Raw genomic sequence first — 21,222 nt, forward strand, 5'->3', positions numbered from 1 at the left:
TCCTCTAATCAAGTATGGATTTGGCATGATAACACTCTTTGAAAGCAATTACTCTTCATGTATACGAGTTCTTATTCGTATACATGTTCTTATTTTCATTTTCATCAACAGTAGGCTATTAGCCTAGGCTACCTTCTAAGAAAGAGGCGAACTGTCCATGCCCTGCTTTAGGTGGTCGTCACGAGGTTGATTCGAAATGAAAATGTGCCAACCACACTTACACAGGCTTCCGAAATGGAACAGTGCAGATAGCAAATAGGAATCGAACGTGATGAAGGCAAAGAACTGTTTGAGTGAAAGATGATGACCCCAAGTTAAATATTAAAGATTGATTTGATTCAGAATTACGTATGGTTTTATAGACATTTTATAACTGTCTGAATATAAAACTCATCAAATTATTGTCCACCAGGTTACAGTAACGATGGAACTACAAAAGCTGATTGAGGTCAGTTTTCAGGCCCATCATATATTTACGAAACAAAACGGTTTACTTCGGCGATAGCCCTAGCCACATTGAAGCACTCAAGTGAGTCCACTAGCAGTCCTTTGAGTGTCCATTTCTCACAAAATAATATATTTATATACAAAAAAAGTGCGTTTGTCGGATACGATTCAAGTCCTGCATAAACAATCTATTTATACAAACAATTATGATAGCTTCACAGCGCTTGGTTCCATAGTGTAGCGGTTATCACGTCTGCTTTACACGCAGAAGGTCCTGGGTTCGAGCCCCAGTGGAACCATTACATTTTTGCCATAGCCATCAGACACTTTTATCCAGTCGGTTTACCTTCTGAATTTATGTATCTTTTTTCTTTCCTTTTAGGGGGAAACTGTGGAATACTATTATATTCAAAGCAATGTCAAAATGTATTATTCTGCCACAGTTGATATAGCTTGAAACAACTTACTACTTGGAAATGTGTTGTTAGCCAGGTTAGGTTTTTTAATTGGATTGTTAACACCCCAATTGTGAATGAATGATGAATGGCATGTGCCACATCTACTTTATTACAGTCACAGGTTGCCTATGGTAGATTACCTTGTCCCCTATCCATAGGAACTGGGCCACCTTAAGGAATTCCAATTACATTTACATTTATTCATTTAGCAGACACTTTTATCCAAAGCGACTTCCAAGAGAGAGCTTTACAAAGTGCATAGGTCACTGATCATAACAACAAGATAGCCACAAAAACATTGCGAGTAGCCAAAACATGAAGCACACATTGTGAACAACCAAAGTAAGTGCCAAAGGGAAGAACCATAAGAGCATGTAGTTAAACAAGTTACAATTAAACAACATGAACCGCTATAAGTGCAAGTGTACCTGTGGAAAAAACAAGCAACAATAATAAAAACAATATATCACAGCGAGTACAAAAAATTTAAATCAGTTACCACTAACCACAAGAGCAACAAGTCTCTGAGCAAGAGTCATTGTGATCCTTGAGGAAACTAACATCGGGTCAAGCGAGCCATTCCTAAGTACCGTTGTACTCCCGGAACAAGTGCGTCTTGAGCCTTTTCTTGAAGGTGGAGAGACAGTCAGTGTCTCTGATGGAGGTGGGGAGTTGATTCCACCACTGGGGGGCCAGACAGGAGAAGAGCTTGTGTTGGGCCCGGGCGGTCTTGAGAGGTGGGACCACCAGGCGGTTGTCTGAAGAAGACCGTAGGTGACGGGTGGGGATGTAAGGCTGCAGGAGAGACTTTATGTAGACGGGTGCAGTCCCGTTCACTGCTCGGAAGGTCAGTACCAGGGTCTTGAATCTGCGCCCAGAGAACGCAGTGGACAAAGAGGAGGACTGTCCGGATATTCTTTCTGTACATCTTGACTAATTAAGTTAGTTTGGCCACCTATCAGCTAAACTCTATAGATTCAAAAGTGCAATAAGCTAGTGCTTGCTTGCAGGTAAAATATGAAGGATGTCCATCATTACAAAATACTTATGCCCCCTGGCGGATACATTTCCCGCCAATCGTGATCGTTGAATGTTGTTTGAAATGGGTGGGCCCACATTTTTTCTAAGCGGATATCGTCGACTGTAATTTCCGTGTGTCACATTATTTTCATTCCGCAAAATGGCGAACCTAGCTGCTGCCGTTGTTGCTGCCGCAGGCAGAGATCCAGCGGTTGATCGCTCTCTGCGTTCAGTATTTGGTAGGTTTGTTGGAAATGTTTAACATATTTAGTTGACTTTCAAGTGGACACGCTAATAATTGTGGATTGTAAGCTAAATTAGTGGAGTTTGACTGCAGGTTCGGTAGCTAAGTAGCAGTAGCTGTCTTGCTAACTGTGTTGTGATATAGTTTGTAAAGTTGTATAGTTTGCGGGAATTGTTATAATAGAAACTCGGGTAACAATTTGGCTTACTATTGCCTACTGATAGCTGGCTACTCTAACAAAATATTTCCAAGAATCAACTAACTGTAATTCACATGCACCTTTAACATTACAGTGGGAAACATCCCATATGAAGCTACAGAGGAGCAGCTGAAGGATATTTTCTCTGAAGTTGGGCTTGTGGTCAGCTTCAGGTGAGTGTAAATTGTTCAATTAATCCTGGTGCACCGAGCCTTTCTTGAACAGTCCCCTCATTTCTGGTTTTTAATTATGTGTGCTCTCTAGGTTAGTGTATGACAGGGAAACGGGAAAGCCAAAGGGATATGGCTTCTGTGAGTATCAAGACCAGGAGACGGCCCTCAGTGCCATGCGGAACCTGAACGGAAGAGAATTCAGCGGCAGAGCTCTCCGCGTTGACAATGCAGCCAGCGAGAAGAACAAAGAGGAGCTCAAGAGTATGTTCTGAGAAGCTTATGTAGACACAGTTAAACCAGGACCCAACCAGTCTTTAGTTGAGATGTCTCCAAAAATGTGTATGTCTCTGGATATAAATTCTTCTGTGTCCAACAGGTTTGGGAACAGGAGCCCCCATCATTGAGTCTCCCTATGGGGACAACATCCAACCTGATGAGGCTCCAGAGTCCATCAGCAGAGCTGTGGCCAGTCTGCCTCCAGAGCAGATGTTTGAGCTCATGAAACAGATGAAGGTATGCCCTTTAACCTCCTTTCATATTTTTGCATATCTCTCTAGAATCATTCACAGGATGTCTATGAACAGAACGTCCTACCCGTGATCATCTTTAAATTGGTAAAACCTTACGAAAAAGTATATTGTTTCACTAACTCTGATACCCCCCGTCCAGCTGTGTGTGCAAAACAGTCCGCAGGAGGCCAGGAACATGCTGCTGCAGAACCCTCAGCTGGCCTTCGCCCTGCTGCAGGCCCAGGTGGTCATGAGGATCGTTGACCCAGAGATTGCCCTGGTGAGACTGGAGTTCTGTGGAATACTTCAACATTTACAGACCTATTCAACATGTATATTTGTTTATGTGGAGAATCACCCGTGGCCAGTCAGTGGTTTGGAAAAAGTGCAATGCAGGACTTGTAACGTGGCTTATGGCTTTGTTAATTTGCTATTTCTATTCCTTGCTGTAGAAAATGCTCCACCGTCAAACCCCCGTCCAGCCTCTGATCACCAGCAGTAGCCAGGGTGGAGCTGGGCCACCACCGAACCAGCCACCTCCCCAGCCCAACGCCCCCATCTCCCAACCACAGCCTATGGTGAGTCCAGCTCTGTCACAAACCCACACACATGCACAGTGACAGCATTGATGGATTGTTGAGTGAGTCTTCTCTTTCATGTTTGCCCAGCCGGGCATGCATATGAACGGAGCTCCCCAGATGATGCAGGGACCTCCTATGGGTGGAGCTCCTGGACCCATGCCTGGACCGGGCCCTGTGGGACCTGCAGGTAAACAGCTATGACACACACATACACCTCTTCACTGACTAGGGCACCTGAGCAGTGCTCACTTTTGCCATTTTGTCCCAGGTGGGATACAGCCACCGATGGGGATTCCTCAAGGTGGCCCAGTTCCTATGGATAGGGGACAAGGTAATCTACCATAGACAACCTGTGACTGTAATAAAGCTAGGGGTGACACATGTCATTCATCATTCATTCACAGTTCATCCCAAAAACCAGTGTCTAGTTAAGGAACATGAAATGACCTATTGAATGTCACAACAAGTCCTGATGATCCATGAGGCTGTCAGTGACAGAGAAGCTCAGTTCCCTTTCCACACTGTTTGCATCTTAATGTTCATGTTCAGAAATGTTTGTGATCTCCCTCTCATGTCATGATGAAGTGTTGTGACTTTCGTTTTCATGTCTGTGTAGATGCATGTCATTACACATATTCTTCACTAGGTGTCACTATCAGCCTGGGACTGCCTCATATTTTTAGGACAGAAGAATGTTGACTATAAATGTATCAAATTATTACTGTAAATCTGAAATACTTTGAACTTAATCACTGTATAGATCACACCCTGGTAATTTATGTTGGTTTACGGAGTATGCTCATCCATTTCATTCACCTCAAATGTGGAAAGTGACACCAGTTTGTGTTTGTGTGTGGGGGAGCTGTTAACCCTATTGTGGGAGTGTCGCATGCTTTGGCGCTGTGTCTGAGTGTTGCTTTGCTCTCTCTCTGAGTTGTGTGTCTCCTGTTCTTTTCACTTAATGCTGGCTCAGGAAACCTCCAGCATTCACCTACAGGATCGTCTGGGCAGGCTGCTGTCGAGCGGCCTCAAGGTATCCTCTACTTACTGCCCCGAGCAACCCAAGAAGGGATGTTATGGGATGGTTTTCGTTTAGTCATCCAGACCAAGGGTGTATCAAGTCTTAAGTTGACTATGTTGCATCAAAATAATTTCCAACTGTTTTCTCATGCATTGACACATTAATTTAATTAAGTTATGCCAACAGTAGCCTTTGTGCCGTGGAATCTGGTAGAAGAGTCTGGGGCACCCAGACTGTAAACACTATACAAGCATAACCTCATATGACGAGACCTCTCCAAGTTCTGGTTAAACTGTCTTGCAAGAAGGTTAACCTAAGTTCTCAAACACGTTTGCGTAAATGGAACAGCATGTCAGGAACCTGCCATTTCTTTGTTCCCAGGTGTGGAATTACTGCAAATGATGAATGGATGTTTGCTTATTTGCTTTGTCATTGTGAGCGAGAGAAAGTTTGTATTAGCTTTTCTCCATAGTACAATGGATCCAGAAATCCAGTGTTGGCACATTCTGTGACTGGGGAAACCCAAAATAAGTATTATTTTTCCCCGTGATTCAACAGTTGTTTTCACCAGTAAGTCTGATCAAAGGTGATGCGTTTCTATCCCCCTCTGTGTCACATACGCATCCTGTCATTGTCTCACAATGACAGATCCCCCAGACATGGCCTAACATTTCGGACCAGTAATGTCCCCTTAAGATGTCATGATTATCCTTCTGGGTAGTTTCTTCTGCCATCTTCCTTCCCCTGTTGTGTCTTTTTGTCTGTGTTGTGACTGAGCTCTGGTCCTGTCCTCTGCTGTCTTAGCTCCTGCCTTGTGTTGCACCTGATGGAGTGGTTGTGATTGTTGTGGTGTGATGAGTAAACCCTTGGTTTTTTCTTTTAGAACCTGAAAAAAAAAAAAGGTCCTTAATTTCCTTACAAAAGGTCTGAAGGTCAAAACGTTCAGGACAAACCTCCACACCCTAGCAGAGTATGGGTATTGATGTGCTACCCTGTGTGGCATGTTTACTTTGTCCGTGCTTGCTGGTTGAATGCGTGTCTTGTCTCTGCAGGGCCAGGCGGCATCCCCCCCAGGGGCCTGCTGGGGGACGGCCCCAACGATCCCCGAGGAGGGACCCTGCTGACGGTCACAGGGGACGTGGTGGAGCCTAGGTGAGCACCAGCGTGGTCTGAGGCGCCGGCTCTGGATCCTGACTGCACCACTTCACTCGACCTTCTTGGAATGACGTCTGTCATGCCCTGTTTAGACTTGAGGAAGTTAACCTCACTTAGGCCTGGAATGTCATGGACGTTCTGAGGTGTACAACCAGCTTGTGAATCTTGATGTTGTGTGCAGTGTAGTTGACTGTCTGTTGTTCCTCTAGTCGGGGGTTCATAAGTGCACCCCCACCCCACCAGGGCCCACCCATGCACATGGGCCAAATGGGAGGTGGGCCCCCCCAAGACATGAGAGGACCGCCCCACGACATGAGAGGACCCCCCATGGGTGAACCCCGCGGCATGATGGGAGACCCCCGAGGGCCCATGATGGAGCCCAGGGGACCCCCCATGGAGACCAGAGGTACCGGCATCACTCTCTCTAGATCCCACTCATGTTCAATCTTGTCAGTTAAGAGCTGTTCCATCAGGTACTTGTTGAATGAGAAGACGTTCCGTAATAATTCTGTTTTTTGTACGTTTCTGAAGGTCGTGACCCCAGAGCCGTAGACACTCGTGGGCCTCCTGTTTCAGGACAAAGGGTTCCCATGCCAACTGGAATGCCGGGTCCTGTCTCCCACTCAATGGGTCCTAATGCCCCTCCTTCTGCCAGACCGGTAGGTGCTAACTGCTGTAGCCACCCAATATTTGCTGTGGGAAGTGGACCTGTGTCAGTAAAGCTGTGTGGTGATGTGGACAGGGTCCTGGTGTCTCTGGTGGTCCCCAGTCTGGAGGAGGCTTCAGCCCTGGCCAGAGCCAGGTCACATCGCAGGACCATGAGAAGGTGGGTGTGCCACTTCACCACTGTGTTTAGGGAACTTTAGATTTCAAGTTTCCTGACTGGATATTAAAAGATAGTGACTGTCTGCACATTAGGAAAACTGGGCAATCCAGCTCTACCATCAATGCAGGTTGCCTTTGTTGAGGGAATGATGTAGTCGGTTGGCACCAGCCAACTATGTAATAAGGTGTCATGAGTTTTGACTGTAGTTTCCTTCCTGAAGGACCTGCAATTGACTTCAGTTGGTTCACCAGTGTTTCTGTGCTGTTTCTAGGCTGCCCTGATCATGCAGGTTCTGCAGCTGACCCCAGAACAGATTGCCATGCTGCCCCCAGAGCAGAGGCAGAGCATTCTCATCCTCAAAGAGCAGATCCAGAAGACCGCTGGGGCGCCATGAAGCTCCTTCCCTCACGCCCACACACACGACACGAGCACACCTCAAGGTTGAGTGACGTTCCCTTCTTTCGCATGGCTCACCTTTCCATGACTGGCTGCTCCTTTTGAGATGTCCACATACTTTGCATTGTTCACACAGCTTTCAGTGGATTCGCAGACGAATATCTTTCCTGCGTCCTCTCAGATTTCTTTTGTTTACAGGAGTGGCACGCTTCGACCTCTCTTTCCTCCCCTTCAGAGCGCTACAAAGACATCTCCACAGCTTAGTTTGGAATATTTTGTTGACTGTTTTGTATTACCATTTTTTACGTGGAAGGTTGACCCCAGTGTTTTTGAATTAAGCGTTTATGTCACTCCCTTTCATCAGGGGACAATGTGTGGAAATTCAAGAGGGTGGTTTCATACTGCATTTCCCTTACTTTCATTTGTCAGCACTGGAATCAGTTTCATGTCTGGATGTTTGTTTGTCAATAAAAGAGATGGATTCATTTTACCCACACACTTTAAATTTGTTTTGTGTTTTATCATTTAAAAACAGATTGAGGGTGATTAGTTGCAAGATGCTATACAATAGACCTTGTGGATTTAAGTATTAAAGTAGCAGTGATTTGTTCAGTGCATGACTCAGAATTGACTACATGACTGGTGGGAATCACCTTGATTCCCATCAGTACTTCCTTCTCTTTTATGGTGTTTCTAGAAATAAGAATATTTCCCAAACATTTCTCATTTCCTTGTCTCTGACCAAACCTGGACAAACACACCCCATAGCAAATATCTGATTGGTTACATATCTTATGGGACTATTGGGAGGACTTTGGGGGAGCAGTAAAAACGAGATAAGACCTGAACATGTACACAACAGTGAAACAGACCTGAAAGAGGACAGGTGACAAAGGCATTAGTCAATCCTCGAGTTTGAGAGGATTCAACTTTCTGTCCTGTTCTGTAGATCCTAATGTGCAGACCCTGGAACACGTACACCTGTCAAAAAGATTACGTAACATGGACCACACCTCTAACACAACACGTCAGCCACCAACATGGATCGCTACCAGCAGTCACAAAGAGAGTAATCAGCAATGCTATCCAGCAGCACACAAAGGCTTTTTATGGATGACAGTTACCTGACTCATACATCACTGAAAGGTTAATATTTACATTTAGTCATTTAGCAGACGCTTTTATCCAAAGCGACTTCCAAGAGAGAGCTTTACAAAGTGGCGAAGTGGCGTCAGGTGGCTGAGCGGTTAGGGAGTCGGGCTAGTAATCTGAAGGTTACCGGTTCGGTTACCGGTTCGATTCCCGGCTATGCCAAATGGCGTTGTGTCCTTGGGCAAGGCACTTCACCCTACTTGCCTCAGGGGGAATGTCCCTGTACTTACTGTAAGTCGCTATGGATAAGAGCGTCTGCAAAAATGACTAAATGTAAAGTGCATAGGTCACTGATCATAACAACAAGATAGCCACATAAACATTGCGAGTAGCCAAAACATGAAGCACACATTGTGAACAACCAAAGTAAGTGCCAAAGGGAAGAACCATAAGAGCATGTAGTTAAACAAGTTACAATTAAACAACATGAACCGCTATAAGTGCAAGTGTACCTGTGGAAAAAGCAAGAAACAATAATAAAAACAATATATCACAGCGAGTACAACAATTTAAATCAGTTACCACTAACCACAAGAGCAACAAGTCTCTAAGCAAGAGTCATTGTGATCCTTGAGGAAACTAACATCGGGTCAAGCGAACCATTCCAAAGTACCGTTGTATTCCCGGAACAAGTGCGTCTTGAGCCTTTTCTTGAAGGTGGAGAGACAGTCAGTGTCTCTGATGGAGGTGGGGAGTTGATTCCACCACTGGGGGGCCAGACAGGAGAAGAGCTTGTGTTGGGACCGGGCGGTCTTGAGCGGTGGGACCACCAGGCGGTTGTCTGAAGAAGACCGTAGGTGACGGGTGGGGGTGTAAGGCTGCAGGAGAGACTTGATGTAGACGGGTGCAGTCCCGTTCACTGCTCGGAAGGTCAGTACCAGGGTCTTGAATCTGATTTAACCCTTGTGCTGCCTTTGGGTCACAACGGCCCATCGTTGTGCTGTGACAACTTTACCCAATACAAAAACAAATTAAAAGCATTTTTCATTGGGTGTGAGACAGCCCAACGGTTAAAAGAAAATGCTTCACTTTATTTTTGTATGAGGTAAAGTTGTCGCAATACGTGGGGGGGGGGGTCACATTGACCCGAAGATAACACAAGGGTTAAGGAACAAGAGCCAATACCTGAGCAGGATTGACATCACTCTACAAGGCTGTAAAATGACTGTTTTTCTAAATGAATACATTATTATTATTTGTGATGTGCTCAAATTGAGTTATTTTGTGGAGGTAGAATCCTACAGGTATTTAAACACACCTATTGTAGGAGTCACAGAGACCGCCAGGTCTGTCAAACTGAGTTCCAACACTGTATTGTGTTCCACTGACTCACAAAACCAGTATTGCAAACCCGATATTTTGAAAGAGCAAAGAGCCAGCTTGTCCTTCAAAGAGGGAAGAATCTCATCTCAGAAGTTTTCCTTGTTGAAGTAGAATTTGGTCTTTCTGGGATCTACGTCTGAGTACTTCACACATTTCTTTGCGAGGACATCTGCCAAAGCTGCAGGGCCACACAGGAATGTCCCCACCACTGACCTGTAGGACAACAACAGGACAAGCTTATCTATGTGTTGCATGTTAAATTAAGGGTTTTAATCTGTGTCCAAACCACACTAAAACCACAGCATGTGTTTGAATGTGTACAATAAAATAAGGTTCTAAACTTGCGTTGGGTTCTCATTGCGGACTTGTTCGAACTCCTTCTCCCAGTTTGGCCTGCCATAGTGCGTTTTCTGCTTCAGTCCTGTGACGACGTCCGTGTCCTGATCGAAGTGAACCATCACATGATTGGCCTGTCAGGAAGAGAGGAGAAAATGTTAAAGGAAACTAGTTATGTTGTTGATCATTGTAGTATAAATAGGCTCCAATACATACATGGCTCTGGTCCCATCCAGTGAGGTAGAGTTTGTATGTGAGGAAGTCGCCCATGCCTCTCTCCTCCATCTCCCTCTCCAACACCTGCAGCAGATCTGCAAACCACTCAAAAGCACTTGTCTCTCGGCACAGCCAATAGAAGTAAATCTGCGAAAAAGTTGTCAACACAAGGTGGTTAATCAAACAGACAGGACAGTGCAGAAATGCAAGATTCGTGACAATGCCTTCACACAAGCATCCTTAAAATTATTTACACAAAAGGGAGGTGCTTTGTGGAAGTTTTGTCTGATGGCATAGAAACAAGCTGGACAGGTTTAAAGGAGTTCAAGTTTTGGCTCGATGTCTGGCCAATATTTTACCTTTCTGGTTCGTAGTTTAGGGTTGGATTCTTTGAATTTGTACCAGATGGACTTGAGGATAGATGCAAACGGGGTGACTCCAATACCAGCACCAACCAGCATGCTGACCTCATAGTCAAAGACATCCTCACTCGCTGTCCCAAATGGACCATCCACTCCTATTCTGAGGGAGAAGTCAACAATCACACCACAGCAAAAGCCAAAGGAGGAAAGCATTTTTTTTAAATCAGAAACCTAGCTGTGGATCCAAGAAGCTGTTCTAGTTTCATGTTCATGGGTGATGCTAGAAATACGGTCTCTGTTCCAACTGGATTGGTGGACTTACTTGGGACCCTGTGCCCCCTCGGGCAGTTGCTCCACCATGCTGATGAGCTTCTGGGTCCAGTCGCCCGCAGAACGGATGTGGACGCTGAAGAAGTCCTCCTCAGGGGCGGAGGTCATGGTAAAGGGGTGCCACTCCAGTGGGGAGATTCCTGGGCAGTTGAGGAAGACATACTGACCCACATCCATCTTGAAGCCGTTCTTCACCAACTGCAGCTCCAACACCTTGGATGGCCGGATAACAATCTGGGACAGGGATGGAGGGATGAGGGAAGGGAGAGAGAAGCGAAGGAGGGAGGTAGAGATGGAGAGATGGGAGGAGGAATGTATGCAAAGAGAAAAGGAGAGAGATGAAGTTACAAAAGTGTCACAGCATAGCTGTTGGACCTAGAGGGGGAGAGCAGAGAGCTGGCAGGTAGCAGCACACATACCTTTCTGTACTCGACGTTCTGCATGTAACGGATGAATCGCAGCAACCTCTCACACAAGTAGATCACCATGGGACCAATCACCCACATCCAAGTCTGTGTGGCACATTGTCAATGTTTGTATTTTTAGGACCATCTCCCTACTGATTTGACAGGAAACCAATGATATCACCAAGTCCAAATGGAATGAATGCGTCTGTAATCTGTCACTGAGGAAAGTATCACCTGTGGGAACCCCCCTGCAAACTGCGGGATAGGACACTCGCTTTTCCCCCAGTCATCCAAATCGTCTTTACAGTGGGTGAGGTTGTACAGTGGGCCAATGTTTTGCTGACTCCGCACAATGCGTCTGAGGAGAAAGCAAGAGAAAGTGAGTAAGCACCTCTCCCAACGGTCACCAGGTGTTTTATGAAAAAAACAACAACATGGAAGTGACAGGATTCTAAACATGTACAAACTATGGTAACAGGTAGTCAGCAGGTAGAATGGAGTTCACAGGACGAAAGGTGACCTGTCATAATCAAGGAGAGCCTTACCCAGCCCCATGGAAGACCAGGCCAGCAAAAAATACTATGAAGAGGTGATGTGTGTACCAGAAGACCTCAAAGTAGCTGCGTCTGATGACCTCCATAGAGGATGTGATGATGAGGATGAGGCAGAGCGTGATAATCACCCCTGTAATCCCAGCAATGGTGGTGAACACGATATAGGAGGGAGTCTGAGGTACAACCAACCAAAGAACACTGAATTAATCACATGATTTGGGGATTGTTTTATTTTTGATACATTTTTCTATTTAGGGACCAGACATGACCATAACTATGGGGATTTTTGCTGTTTTAGCCTATTGCTTGAAAGATACATGACATTAGGAGTTGTTGACAGCAGTAGAGGTTATGAACTCACATCAGAGAGGGATCTGAAAGGGTTCAGGTATGTCTCATCATCTTCGTCTCCCAGGTCCGATAGAGTCCTGCTGAGGTCGTCATACTTCCCCTGTCTACTGTTGTAGTACCATTCCATGTTGAAGAGATGGGCTATGGTGTGAACAGCTGCCACGACAATAATTGTTTTTCATTGAATCAAGCTTAGAAGGGAATGGGGAAATTCCAATAGAAGATCTTTTTGCTCAGACACTCAGATTATTAAATAGATCAGTGTTCCACGTCTCTAAAAGTTGAACTAATTGGTCCAAACTACGAAAGCATATTAGTTAGAGGTCAGCTTTTCTCCATATCCAAGTCAATATTTGCCTTTGGTTTTTGTTCAATATTGAACGACTTTTCATCCTGAACTTACACTTTTATTTCCTTTTAACAAATAAGTTCCTGTGAAACCCCTAATCATTAAACTTTATGCCAAACATGTGGTTATGTTTCGCCATATTTCAAAATACATTTTACATTTTAGTCATTTAGCAGACGCTCTTATCCAGAGCGACTTACAGTAAGTACAGGGACATTCCCCCGAGGCAAGTAGGGTGAAGTGCCTTGCCCAAGGACACAACGTCATTTGACACAGCTGGGAATCGAACTGGCAACCTTCAGATTACTAGCCCGATTCCCTAACCGCTCAGCCACCTGACTCCCAAAAGAACCTATTGGCTCTTGTGGTTTTGTAAAAAAGCAAGTCAAATTGCATACCTGTCATCAAGCCAATCATGTATGCAACCATCTTGTGGAAACTCAGATTGTTGTCTAGCTGTTTCCTCATAGTCCTCCCACAACACTGAAACATGGTAGTTCAACACATAGACTGAGTAACGCGTTCAAATTCAACCATATTTATTATGGTTATTATTACCCTTAGTAATAAACAGATACATATCTCCATTATTTGGCATTAACTGATTTCATCAAGAGCAGACACCTCGACAATGAATGTGTGAGCCCTGTGGAACTCACCATTAAGGAACCACGAAGGAGAGAGAGCAGGTTCCGACACACAGGCAACAAGATGAGCATACAGTTGAAGTTTAGGACAGCTGCAGGGGCCCTGGCCCAAGCCAGCGCTGACTGAAAACCAAATCACAATGCATTTATAATTTAGAAATAAAATGAGTGCTACCTTGCAATATCTTATATAGGCTATCTAACAACGTTATAGCTTTATAATACAAAATGTCGATCTGTAAAATACACAAATTCATCCTTTCCAAATTCACTCACCCCCAAAATGTGACGAGTGTAGAAATACTGATCCCCCAACTCGTAGATATAAAAGAACCAGACGAAGAGGAATATGTTGATTGCCATCCAGACCACCTGCAGGTCGAACCAGAAGACAGAATATCAACATCACGGCGTACCGTCAAGCTATCATTTTCCACAATATAAGCTTGAAATGCTGAGACTCCAACGATTTGCCGCGCACTGTCAGTCACACTATGCTACAAGCAGCCCACATTGGGCATTTATAATTCACCTGCAGCACTGTTTTGAAAAAAATCTTTATTAATGGCTTAATTTTTTATTCTTACCTGTATGAAGTAAGTGAGTCCATGGTTGATAATCCAGTTGCCCATTTTGATGGACTTGCTTCTCAATACACTTAACTGCCAAACCTAGTTTACCTGCTGCCTTAATGGCTGCGGGTTTTATAGAGCGCCCGCTCAAACCACGCCCACCAAAGAACGGTCTAAATTGAGACAAGGAAATATACAGCCAGCATTGTCCTCCAGATCCAATGAATAAGGAAGTTGTGTGACTTAATCCAAATAGTCCGGTATCAAACTGAACAAAACAAAAGGTGCTTTATTGTAATAACTTTATTTTAGCAAGTCACAATACAGTAGTTAAGGCACTTACACATGCAATAAAACAGATCATACAAATAAAAGTTTCATATTCATATTCTATCCATATTCAAGGTTTGAATGAACTAGCTACATCTGTAAATTTAAAATATTTTTGTTTGTTTTATGACAGTGAGGCACACAAAATACTCAATTTTAGCATAATAACTTTTGACAGGCTTTGTGCAAAAGCAAAAAGGCAAAAAAGAGCATTGAGGCAAAGTGAACAAACCTGGTCAATACAAATCATTCATGAAATCTTACTGAACAGGGCGGGGTAGGACAAGAGGAAAGAAAAGTTCAAGGCAAAACCTGAGTTTTTCCACCTCCCGTGCTGCATTTGCTTCAAAGTGGAAACAAAAAGGCATCCAACGTCACAGATTGTATTTGTCTGTCAGAACCTTTGGGTGAAAAGCACACTGGGGGAAGTCCTGGGCAAGTCTGTCCGTGAGGCAGGAGACACTTGGCAGGTTTCCCACACACCTGGCCCACTGTATCTGACCCAACACCGCTCTCTCTCAAGGCTGCTATTGTGCATCATCGCCACCACCACATATCTCACCCCAGTACATTCTTTGGTCTCCTGTGGCCCACTGGTTCTCTACATACAATATTTGTCAATGAAGGACAGTTCTGCTTGGTTTTATTATATAATAACTATTGGTAAAGAATTGCCAGTTTGAGAGACTAAACCATTAAAGACCACTAAGAGGCTGCCGTGTCGTCTGTAGTGACGTGTAAACAACCCAGTATGTCTCCAAATGTGTCCCCCTCACGTGTAACAACTCTGACAACACAAAGCCAAGACGACACCTAGTGGCATTGGCCCAAAGTTATAACCAGATCTAACCCGCAAGGCCTTATCCTCACACTACAACCGTGATGTCATCCACAATGTCCGTCTCCCGTTCCCCCAGTTGGCAGGTGAGGTCGGGGGGCTGGGTAGGCTGGGGCTCCTGGGGGGGGCCCAGCGGCTCCTCCGGTACCAGCACCATGGTAGCGGCGGTGGCGTATGGGTGGGCTTGTCCACGCTCCTCCCCTCCCTGCCTGCAGCAGCACTCGCAGCGCAGGCAGCACACGCAGTGCAGGCAGTCGTGGACGTTGTACCTGAAGAGTTGCCGACAGGGGTGGCAGAACTGGTAGAACAGCAGCATGAAGAGCACGGCCAGGCTGTAGCCGATGAGCAGCTGGGCAGCCAGCAGGGGGGCACACACGTACTCGTAGAAGTCCGACTTGAAGAAGTACCAGAGGGCGATGAGGGCCGCGTTCTCCACAAAGCGGCCCCCGTAGTACGCGGCCAGGCGGCTCCAGCCCTGCTTCTTCTCAATGAGATCCCTGTGGGCCAGGTCCAGCTGCACTGCCGACCAGCAGAAGATGTTGATGCTGGCGTAGAGGAAGATGAACATGCACAGCACCAGCGTGGTGTCCAGCTTCCCAAAGTTCTTCTCCACGTTCTCCGGCAGCGAGCCCCGCCGGGCCCAGAACTCTGCCCACGGCAGGAAGAAGAAGAGGAGCAGGTTGGCCAGGCCCACGGGGATCACCCAATGGGTAAGAGCCGTGCTGAAGAGCACCAATGAGGTGACCCGTGTGGCAATCTCGAGGCCTCGCCACAGGATCATGCAGATGTAGGCGGCAGGGCTGAGCCGGACCTTGTAGTCGTCATACCGGATCTGGATGGCCAGCACGCTACACACAAGAGCGCCGTAAGTAATGGAGACCAGGGCGATGATCATCAGAGTAACTGGAAAGACAAACAACAACAATGGTATACAAGTAAAATAAAAAGTTTAAAAATACAACTAAGGATGTCACTGTCAATTTAATTTCACATTCAACATGAATTCTGTCTCACCTCGAGGGACAACGATGTATTTCTCCTGGATGGTGGCGTAGAGCTGCAGGGTGAGCTGGGGGGTGGAGCCAAGGAAGGCCTGGATCACTGCGGTGCGTTTGAAGGCGTTCCGGTGAGTGGCCAACTTGCGTTCAGAGTGTCCGATCTCCCACTCCATGGGTATGTTCTGGCCCTTCTTCATAAGGTTGATCTTCCTGGAGATGGTGACATAGGGCTCCTCTTTTTTACCTGACTTGAAGTAAACAACCAAAGCCTCGAAACACCTGAAAGGAACGACAAGACCAATGAGGATGCAGTAATATAACCACCAGAGAGCAGTACAGGACAGGCTGACTAGGACAGGCTGACTAGGACAGGCTGACTAGGACAGGCTGACTAAAACAGTCTCCTGAGGCAGACGGTTTAATGGAGCTCAACTACTTTCTGTTAGCATACCAGACACAGTTTTCTATGTAAATGTATGAGTTGGGGAGAAATGTCTTAAGAAAACGATCACCAGGAGGTTGGAATATCCTGTTTACTTTAGGTTTCCTTCTGACACACATTGGATTAGCAAGGACATTTTTGCCAGCATATTTTACTGTAATGGCACAACTCATCCGTGAAATCAATAAATGTAATGTGTTTACTTGTAATGGTATAGCTACACCAGAGGGCACTCTAAGGTAGAAACTACAATATGATGTATCAGTTCTGAGGAAAGGACTGACACTGAAACCTAAGAAGGGTGTGTTTCATTTCCCTTTGCAAGGTAAATGCCTCCACTGTTGTCAACAACAGGAACACAAAAGTAGTGTAGAGGAATAGATGAGGATCTGCAGTTTCTTAACTAAATGCTATCCGTACATGTCAGATCCTATTGCTAGTTGTCTGTTTTTAAGTAATATAATATGAACAAAAGCAATATCAACCATGTGCTAAAAGGGTCCAAACAAAACTAAAAGACCTTGGAATCCACCCCCAGAGCAGAAAATCCCACAGCAACTCGGAACTCTGGAATGTTGTCTTTTTAATCCAAATCAACTCCTTCTTTGGCCATGGGTTCAGAGGAGAAGACAAACAAACACAGCCAGCTCTGCTGACACATAGTTTACTGCACAGCCATAATCAGCTAGTGTTTCATCAGCTGTTTGTGGTTTACAAATCGCTTTGAGTGCAAAGGAACAACTCAGCTCCTGGTCTTTACTTTTGTCTGTGACCTGCGCCAGTTGGGAGGAAAGGGGTTGGGTCTAGGCGTCTTCTGCGAGCTTATCTTTATAAGCATACGGTTAGAAGGTCATCTCTGCCTTTTATGACTTGGGCAAAGACTACAGTAAGAGGGGGAGCCGTCACAAGACCATCGTTTACAGACAGCCCTTATCGGGAGACTTGGCATTATGTAGCGCTGAGAATGCAGGAAGACTTGGAGAACACACTGTCAGCACATCAGAACCTCTAAACAACGGATAGGCACTGAAATACCTATGAGCAAAGGATAAGGTATATCTGGCTGCCTTGTCAGGAAGGAGCCCACTTTTGCAACAAACACACATCCTGTTTAGCTCCACAGCCACTAAGCATAACCAAGCAGAGCCTCAGGCCTTCAACAGTCAATCCAAGGCTAAATGCAATTTTATAAGGTTGCTCCAGCTTTTTATGATTCTATAAAGTACCCTTAACAACCTGTAACTGTTAGTCAAGTCACAGTTGGCAGTAAGACAGGGTGTAACTGAATGTGTGAACTAGGCTAGTATGTTGATTTCTTAGACCTTGGGATGGGAGGGGGGAGGGCGTTCCGGGACAAGCCAGAACAGGGTTCGGCCACCCAATGCAGAAACTTCACTACAGGTGGAGAAACTCCCTCTGCCCTTGCCTTAAGACGCTGTGTCGACGTATAGTTTAAGGCGGCATATTGGGAGATGTTGTAGCGTTGCTGTTTAGATAGACGAATGGAGAAAGAATGGTGAGGAAGTGGTGTTGCAATTTGCAAGCTCAAAAGAGTGCAGATTTATTTCCTTACCCCAGCAACAGCTAACCCAAGGTTGGGGACAATAATCAGGGTGGCTAACCCGCAGGCTCTGTTAACGGTCTTGAAAAACAGTTAGAACTTTGAACACTTGTCTGACTTCTCCTCATTCCTCATACAGACTCTCAAGTCTCTTTTGCGCCAACCCTTTTGGCCGCCTGGCACAACTTCCCAGCCACAACAGTACACACCTCCCTCAATAACCTGCTGCAATCAACAAAACAGGAAACTTATCCCCAGCGTGACAAGATGTTGCTCTACTCAGTACAAAGCAGTGGGTCGCTTTTATCATTAGAATGCACATAGGATAGGCACTAGCATAATAGTATATGACACTGTATAATTCCTGACTTTCACAGCTGAAGCTTCATAGTCTAGAGTGCATTCCTGGTCTATTATAACAAGCTGTACAGCCACATTTGAACCCTCTCCCTGGGTTGCTAGGAAACATGCTGTATTGAATTGCACTGACTTAGCAGTATATCAAAGATGACTTCACCGACCAAGCTGGACAGGAAACGCCCATCATTTCAGAGCATTTTGTGAGCAGAGGTGATCGATGGGCCTTATAGTCCTTATAACATTCCCCCATGACAAAGTATGCAAACATACATAAATCCTCTGAAACACTAATTACACATTTTTCATTCATAATCTGAATCCAAAAGCATTGAGCATAGGCTATGTTTAAAAAAGAATTCAGCATAGAACCACTGACACAGATAATATCTGCTTGTGTTTCTCGTCAACATTACTTTGTTATTCCTCCTCTTGCCCAGAGAGTCTCTCTGCCCTTCAACCTCAGTCTAATACAACCAAGGGTTTAAGCAGCAAGTACCAAGACCAGTGAGAGTGAATGATACTGAGTTTGGCTTCTTCCTCTCTGGGGGCTTGCCATCTCCCATGGCTCACAATTACCTTGTGTGTGCTAATTATAGAACTGTAACGACTAAACCATGACCTTGATCCATTTATACAGAGTAAATGCCATAGGAGTGCAGAGCACTTGCATGAATTGCACCCACAATGTTTCATGTGCTGGCTTGGCCCATGCCGATTGGTCAGTTACCCGATGAGCAATACTAGGTGGGGCACATGTAGCTTTGCTGTCGGTAGCTTTAATATGCATTGTCATCTCTTTAGGAACCATATGAATCAAAACTGTACTTTTAAGCAACATGACAAAGATGCCTGTTTTCTGTCCACCTTTAAGTCTTGAAGATATTCAAATATCTGACCCAGTATTTGCAACTGTATCAACTCACTTTATTTACATTATCTTTACTATCAATGCACAAAAATGCAACACTGGACCTTACATGATGCTTGACCTTCTAAGTTATATGGTAGTCCAAGTTCAAAAACATTAGCCTGAACCACTCAATACTCCACCCCCACATTTGACTTCTCTGCTGAACAAATGAGTCAGTTTGTCAAACCGGTCTTGCTGCAAACAGACACCCCTTCTTGACAAACTGACAAGTTATGAGACTTGGTACACACAGTGTTTTTTCATCTGGGCACAACAGTGTGACCAACAGGGTTTTATAACAACTTTATTCATATGGATTCAATGGTGCCCCCTTCACTGAAGATCAACATCAAACCGGTTTAGTGGGCCAACGAGTCGCATGCAGCCCTCATGGTCCCATGTCTGCCTGATCTATCTGGGCGAGTACTGCAGCTCTCACTCACAAGCTAATGCACTCTGCAAGTGTACGTAGTAATAAATCGCTGATAATATCATGACGCCACTGACTAGTGAGCGCCCATACCTACCGAATGAGAGGACCCATGAGCAGTAAATGCATGAAGAGGACCAGAGGTCGATCTCTTCCGAGGTCTCTGTGGATGAATGTAAGCGCCAGCTGGGTCAATATAGCAGGCACCAACATGAAAGTAATTGTCAAACCTAGCCAGATGTTGTCATGGCCCGAGTGGTATTTTTTGCACAGCACTGATGCGCTGACAAATTCCGCACAATACAGAATGGTGGCAAGCACCACGCTGAAGGGCGGTTGGATGTTACTGTGATTGACCACAAGCATGACTCCGTTTTCCATTTTGGGAGATTCATTTGGGGATTTCTCGGCCTCCATAATCTCCGTGTCAACTGGGTCGTAGTGTTCCTCCATGATAAGTTTGGTCATTTGGCAAAAAGTAAGCGTAAACAAATGGAGCTTTCACGCAGAGAACTGTTGACACCCAACAATATCCATTATCGGCTCCTTTTTATAAAAGACCGATCGCGTCTATATTAATCCTCGTGAATTGGCACTTAACAAAACCCCTTCTTCAATGAATTTTTTGGTAAAGTTTGCCTTCTTTGCCTTTCTACGATCATCTAGTAGTCTTTGCCCAGTCTTCCCAGCTGCAACCAGCGATCTTCAATGTTTTGTTGCATGGCATTACTACACCATGTGGTCACCATAAAAACAAATGTAGAGTGTCCTCAACGCTTTTTTTAAAAGCCGACATGTCTCTCCCACAAACGAAATTGAGAAAGAAGTTTCAAACTCTGTGCATTTAAAGCACAGCTAGTCCTCCCGGTGTTATCAAAATCCCGTAATTAGTACTGTCGTAGTGTCGACATTCCTTTTACTGCTAAATAGAAACAAATGCAGTCTCTCTTTTCGGAGAGCTAAAAGGCAAGTGTGTCTCAACATGCACGTTCGGCTGGGTTATTACCTCAACGCCCCAGGGTCCTAAACTCACTTGATTCTGTGGGCGCAGCTGTCGGACTTTATTTCCAAATGTGCCAGATACTTTGGACAGTAACATAGCTTCTGGACATAGGCTTAAGAGGCCACTGCAATTTGAACCCTCCTGTTCCTCAATCAAAACTTTCCTTCTCAACGTTTTTGAAAAGGAAAGAAAAAGGTGCAGCGTGAATGGCCAGTGTTCAGAAGGCTGACATTTTGTCCAGATATACAGTTCTGGAAAATATTCAGAGACCAGTGCACCTTTTTCTTCCCTTTCCAACAACATTGAATCACCCTGGGATCTGCAACGTTGACCCCTTCATCCTTTGCCAGGAACCTCAGGGTTACCATGGATGACAAGCTCACCCTCACGGCCCCACATTGCTGCAGTCTCCCGGTCGTGTTATATACGTATATAATCCTTAGATACCTGTCTGAGGATTCCACCCAGCTGCTAGTCCAAGCACTTGTCCTCTCCAAGTTGGACTACTGCAACTCGCTTCTCACCGGTCTCCCAGCATGCGCAACCCGTCCTCTCCAGAGGATTCAGAACGCAGCAGCCTGCCTGATCTTCAACCTACCCAGACGCTCCCATGTCACCCCGCTCTTCATCTCCCTCCACTGGCTACCCATCACGGCCCGAATCAGATTCAAGACCCTGGTACTGACCTGAGCGGTGAACGGGACTGCACCTGACTACATCAA

General features: G+C 45.3%; 3 protein-coding genes and 1 non-coding gene across 7 annotated transcripts; 2 read left to right on the forward strand and 2 right to left on the reverse strand.

The window, feature by feature from the left end:
- Positions 1–673: 673 nt before the first annotated feature.
- On the forward strand, positions 674–746 carry trnav-uac (transfer RNA valine (anticodon UAC)). Its single transcript has one exon. It is a non-coding gene; the product is annotated as a tRNA-Val (tRNA).
- A 1,277-nt stretch (positions 747–2,023) lies between these two features.
- On the forward strand, positions 2,024–7,534 carry cstf2 (cleavage stimulation factor, 3' pre-RNA, subunit 2). Of its 4 annotated transcripts, none has more exons than XM_062476197.1 (15): positions 2,024–2,164; positions 2,463–2,541; positions 2,633–2,802; positions 2,918–3,054; positions 3,211–3,330; positions 3,503–3,628; positions 3,719–3,818; positions 3,900–3,962; positions 4,605–4,664; positions 5,705–5,804; positions 6,017–6,213; positions 6,339–6,466; positions 6,550–6,633; positions 6,905–7,073; positions 7,228–7,534. In XM_062476197.1, the coding sequence occupies exons 1-14, from the start codon at positions 2,086–2,088 to the stop codon at positions 7,025–7,027; spliced, it is 1,566 nt and encodes a 521-aa protein (XP_062332181.1). In that variant the 5' UTR covers positions 2,024–2,085; the 3' UTR covers positions 7,028–7,073; positions 7,228–7,534. The 4 variants fall into 4 exon arrangements, with proteins under 4 accessions (XP_062332181.1, XP_062332182.1, XP_062332183.1 ...); XM_062476198.1 differs by having other exon boundaries at positions 7,231–7,534; XM_062476199.1 differs by lacking the exon at positions 4,605–4,664.
- A 147-nt stretch (positions 7,535–7,681) lies between these two features.
- On the reverse strand, positions 7,682–13,750 carry nox1 (NADPH oxidase 1). Its single transcript, XM_062476196.1, has 13 exons — positions 13,644–13,750; positions 13,333–13,428; positions 13,069–13,179; positions 12,808–12,892; positions 12,071–12,216; positions 11,701–11,882; positions 11,390–11,513; positions 11,168–11,260; positions 10,741–10,982; positions 10,416–10,578; positions 10,057–10,203; positions 9,850–9,974; positions 7,682–9,717 (listed from the first exon to the last, which is right to left on the reverse strand). Exons 1-13 carry the CDS (start codon positions 13,686–13,688, stop codon positions 9,591–9,593), a joined length of 1,686 nt encoding a protein of 561 aa, XP_062332180.1. The 5' UTR covers positions 13,689–13,750; the 3' UTR covers positions 7,682–9,590.
- Positions 13,751–13,920: 170 nt separating this feature from the next.
- Positions 13,921–20,534, reverse strand: xkrx (XK related X-linked). The gene is made up of 3 exons (XM_062476423.1): positions 19,595–20,534; positions 15,811–16,073; positions 13,921–15,699 (listed from the first exon to the last, which is right to left on the reverse strand). The coding sequence occupies exons 1-3, from the start codon at positions 19,963–19,965 to the stop codon at positions 14,825–14,827; spliced, it is 1,509 nt and encodes a 502-aa protein (XP_062332407.1). The 5' UTR covers positions 19,966–20,534; the 3' UTR covers positions 13,921–14,824.
- Between the last annotated feature and the right edge of the window lie 688 nt (positions 20,535–21,222).

The sequence above is a fragment of the Osmerus eperlanus genome, chromosome 13, assembly GCF_963692335.1.
Source record: "Osmerus eperlanus chromosome 13, fOsmEpe2.1, whole genome shotgun sequence".
In the NCBI taxonomy this organism is placed as follows: domain Eukaryota; kingdom Metazoa; phylum Chordata; class Actinopteri; order Osmeriformes; family Osmeridae; genus Osmerus; species Osmerus eperlanus.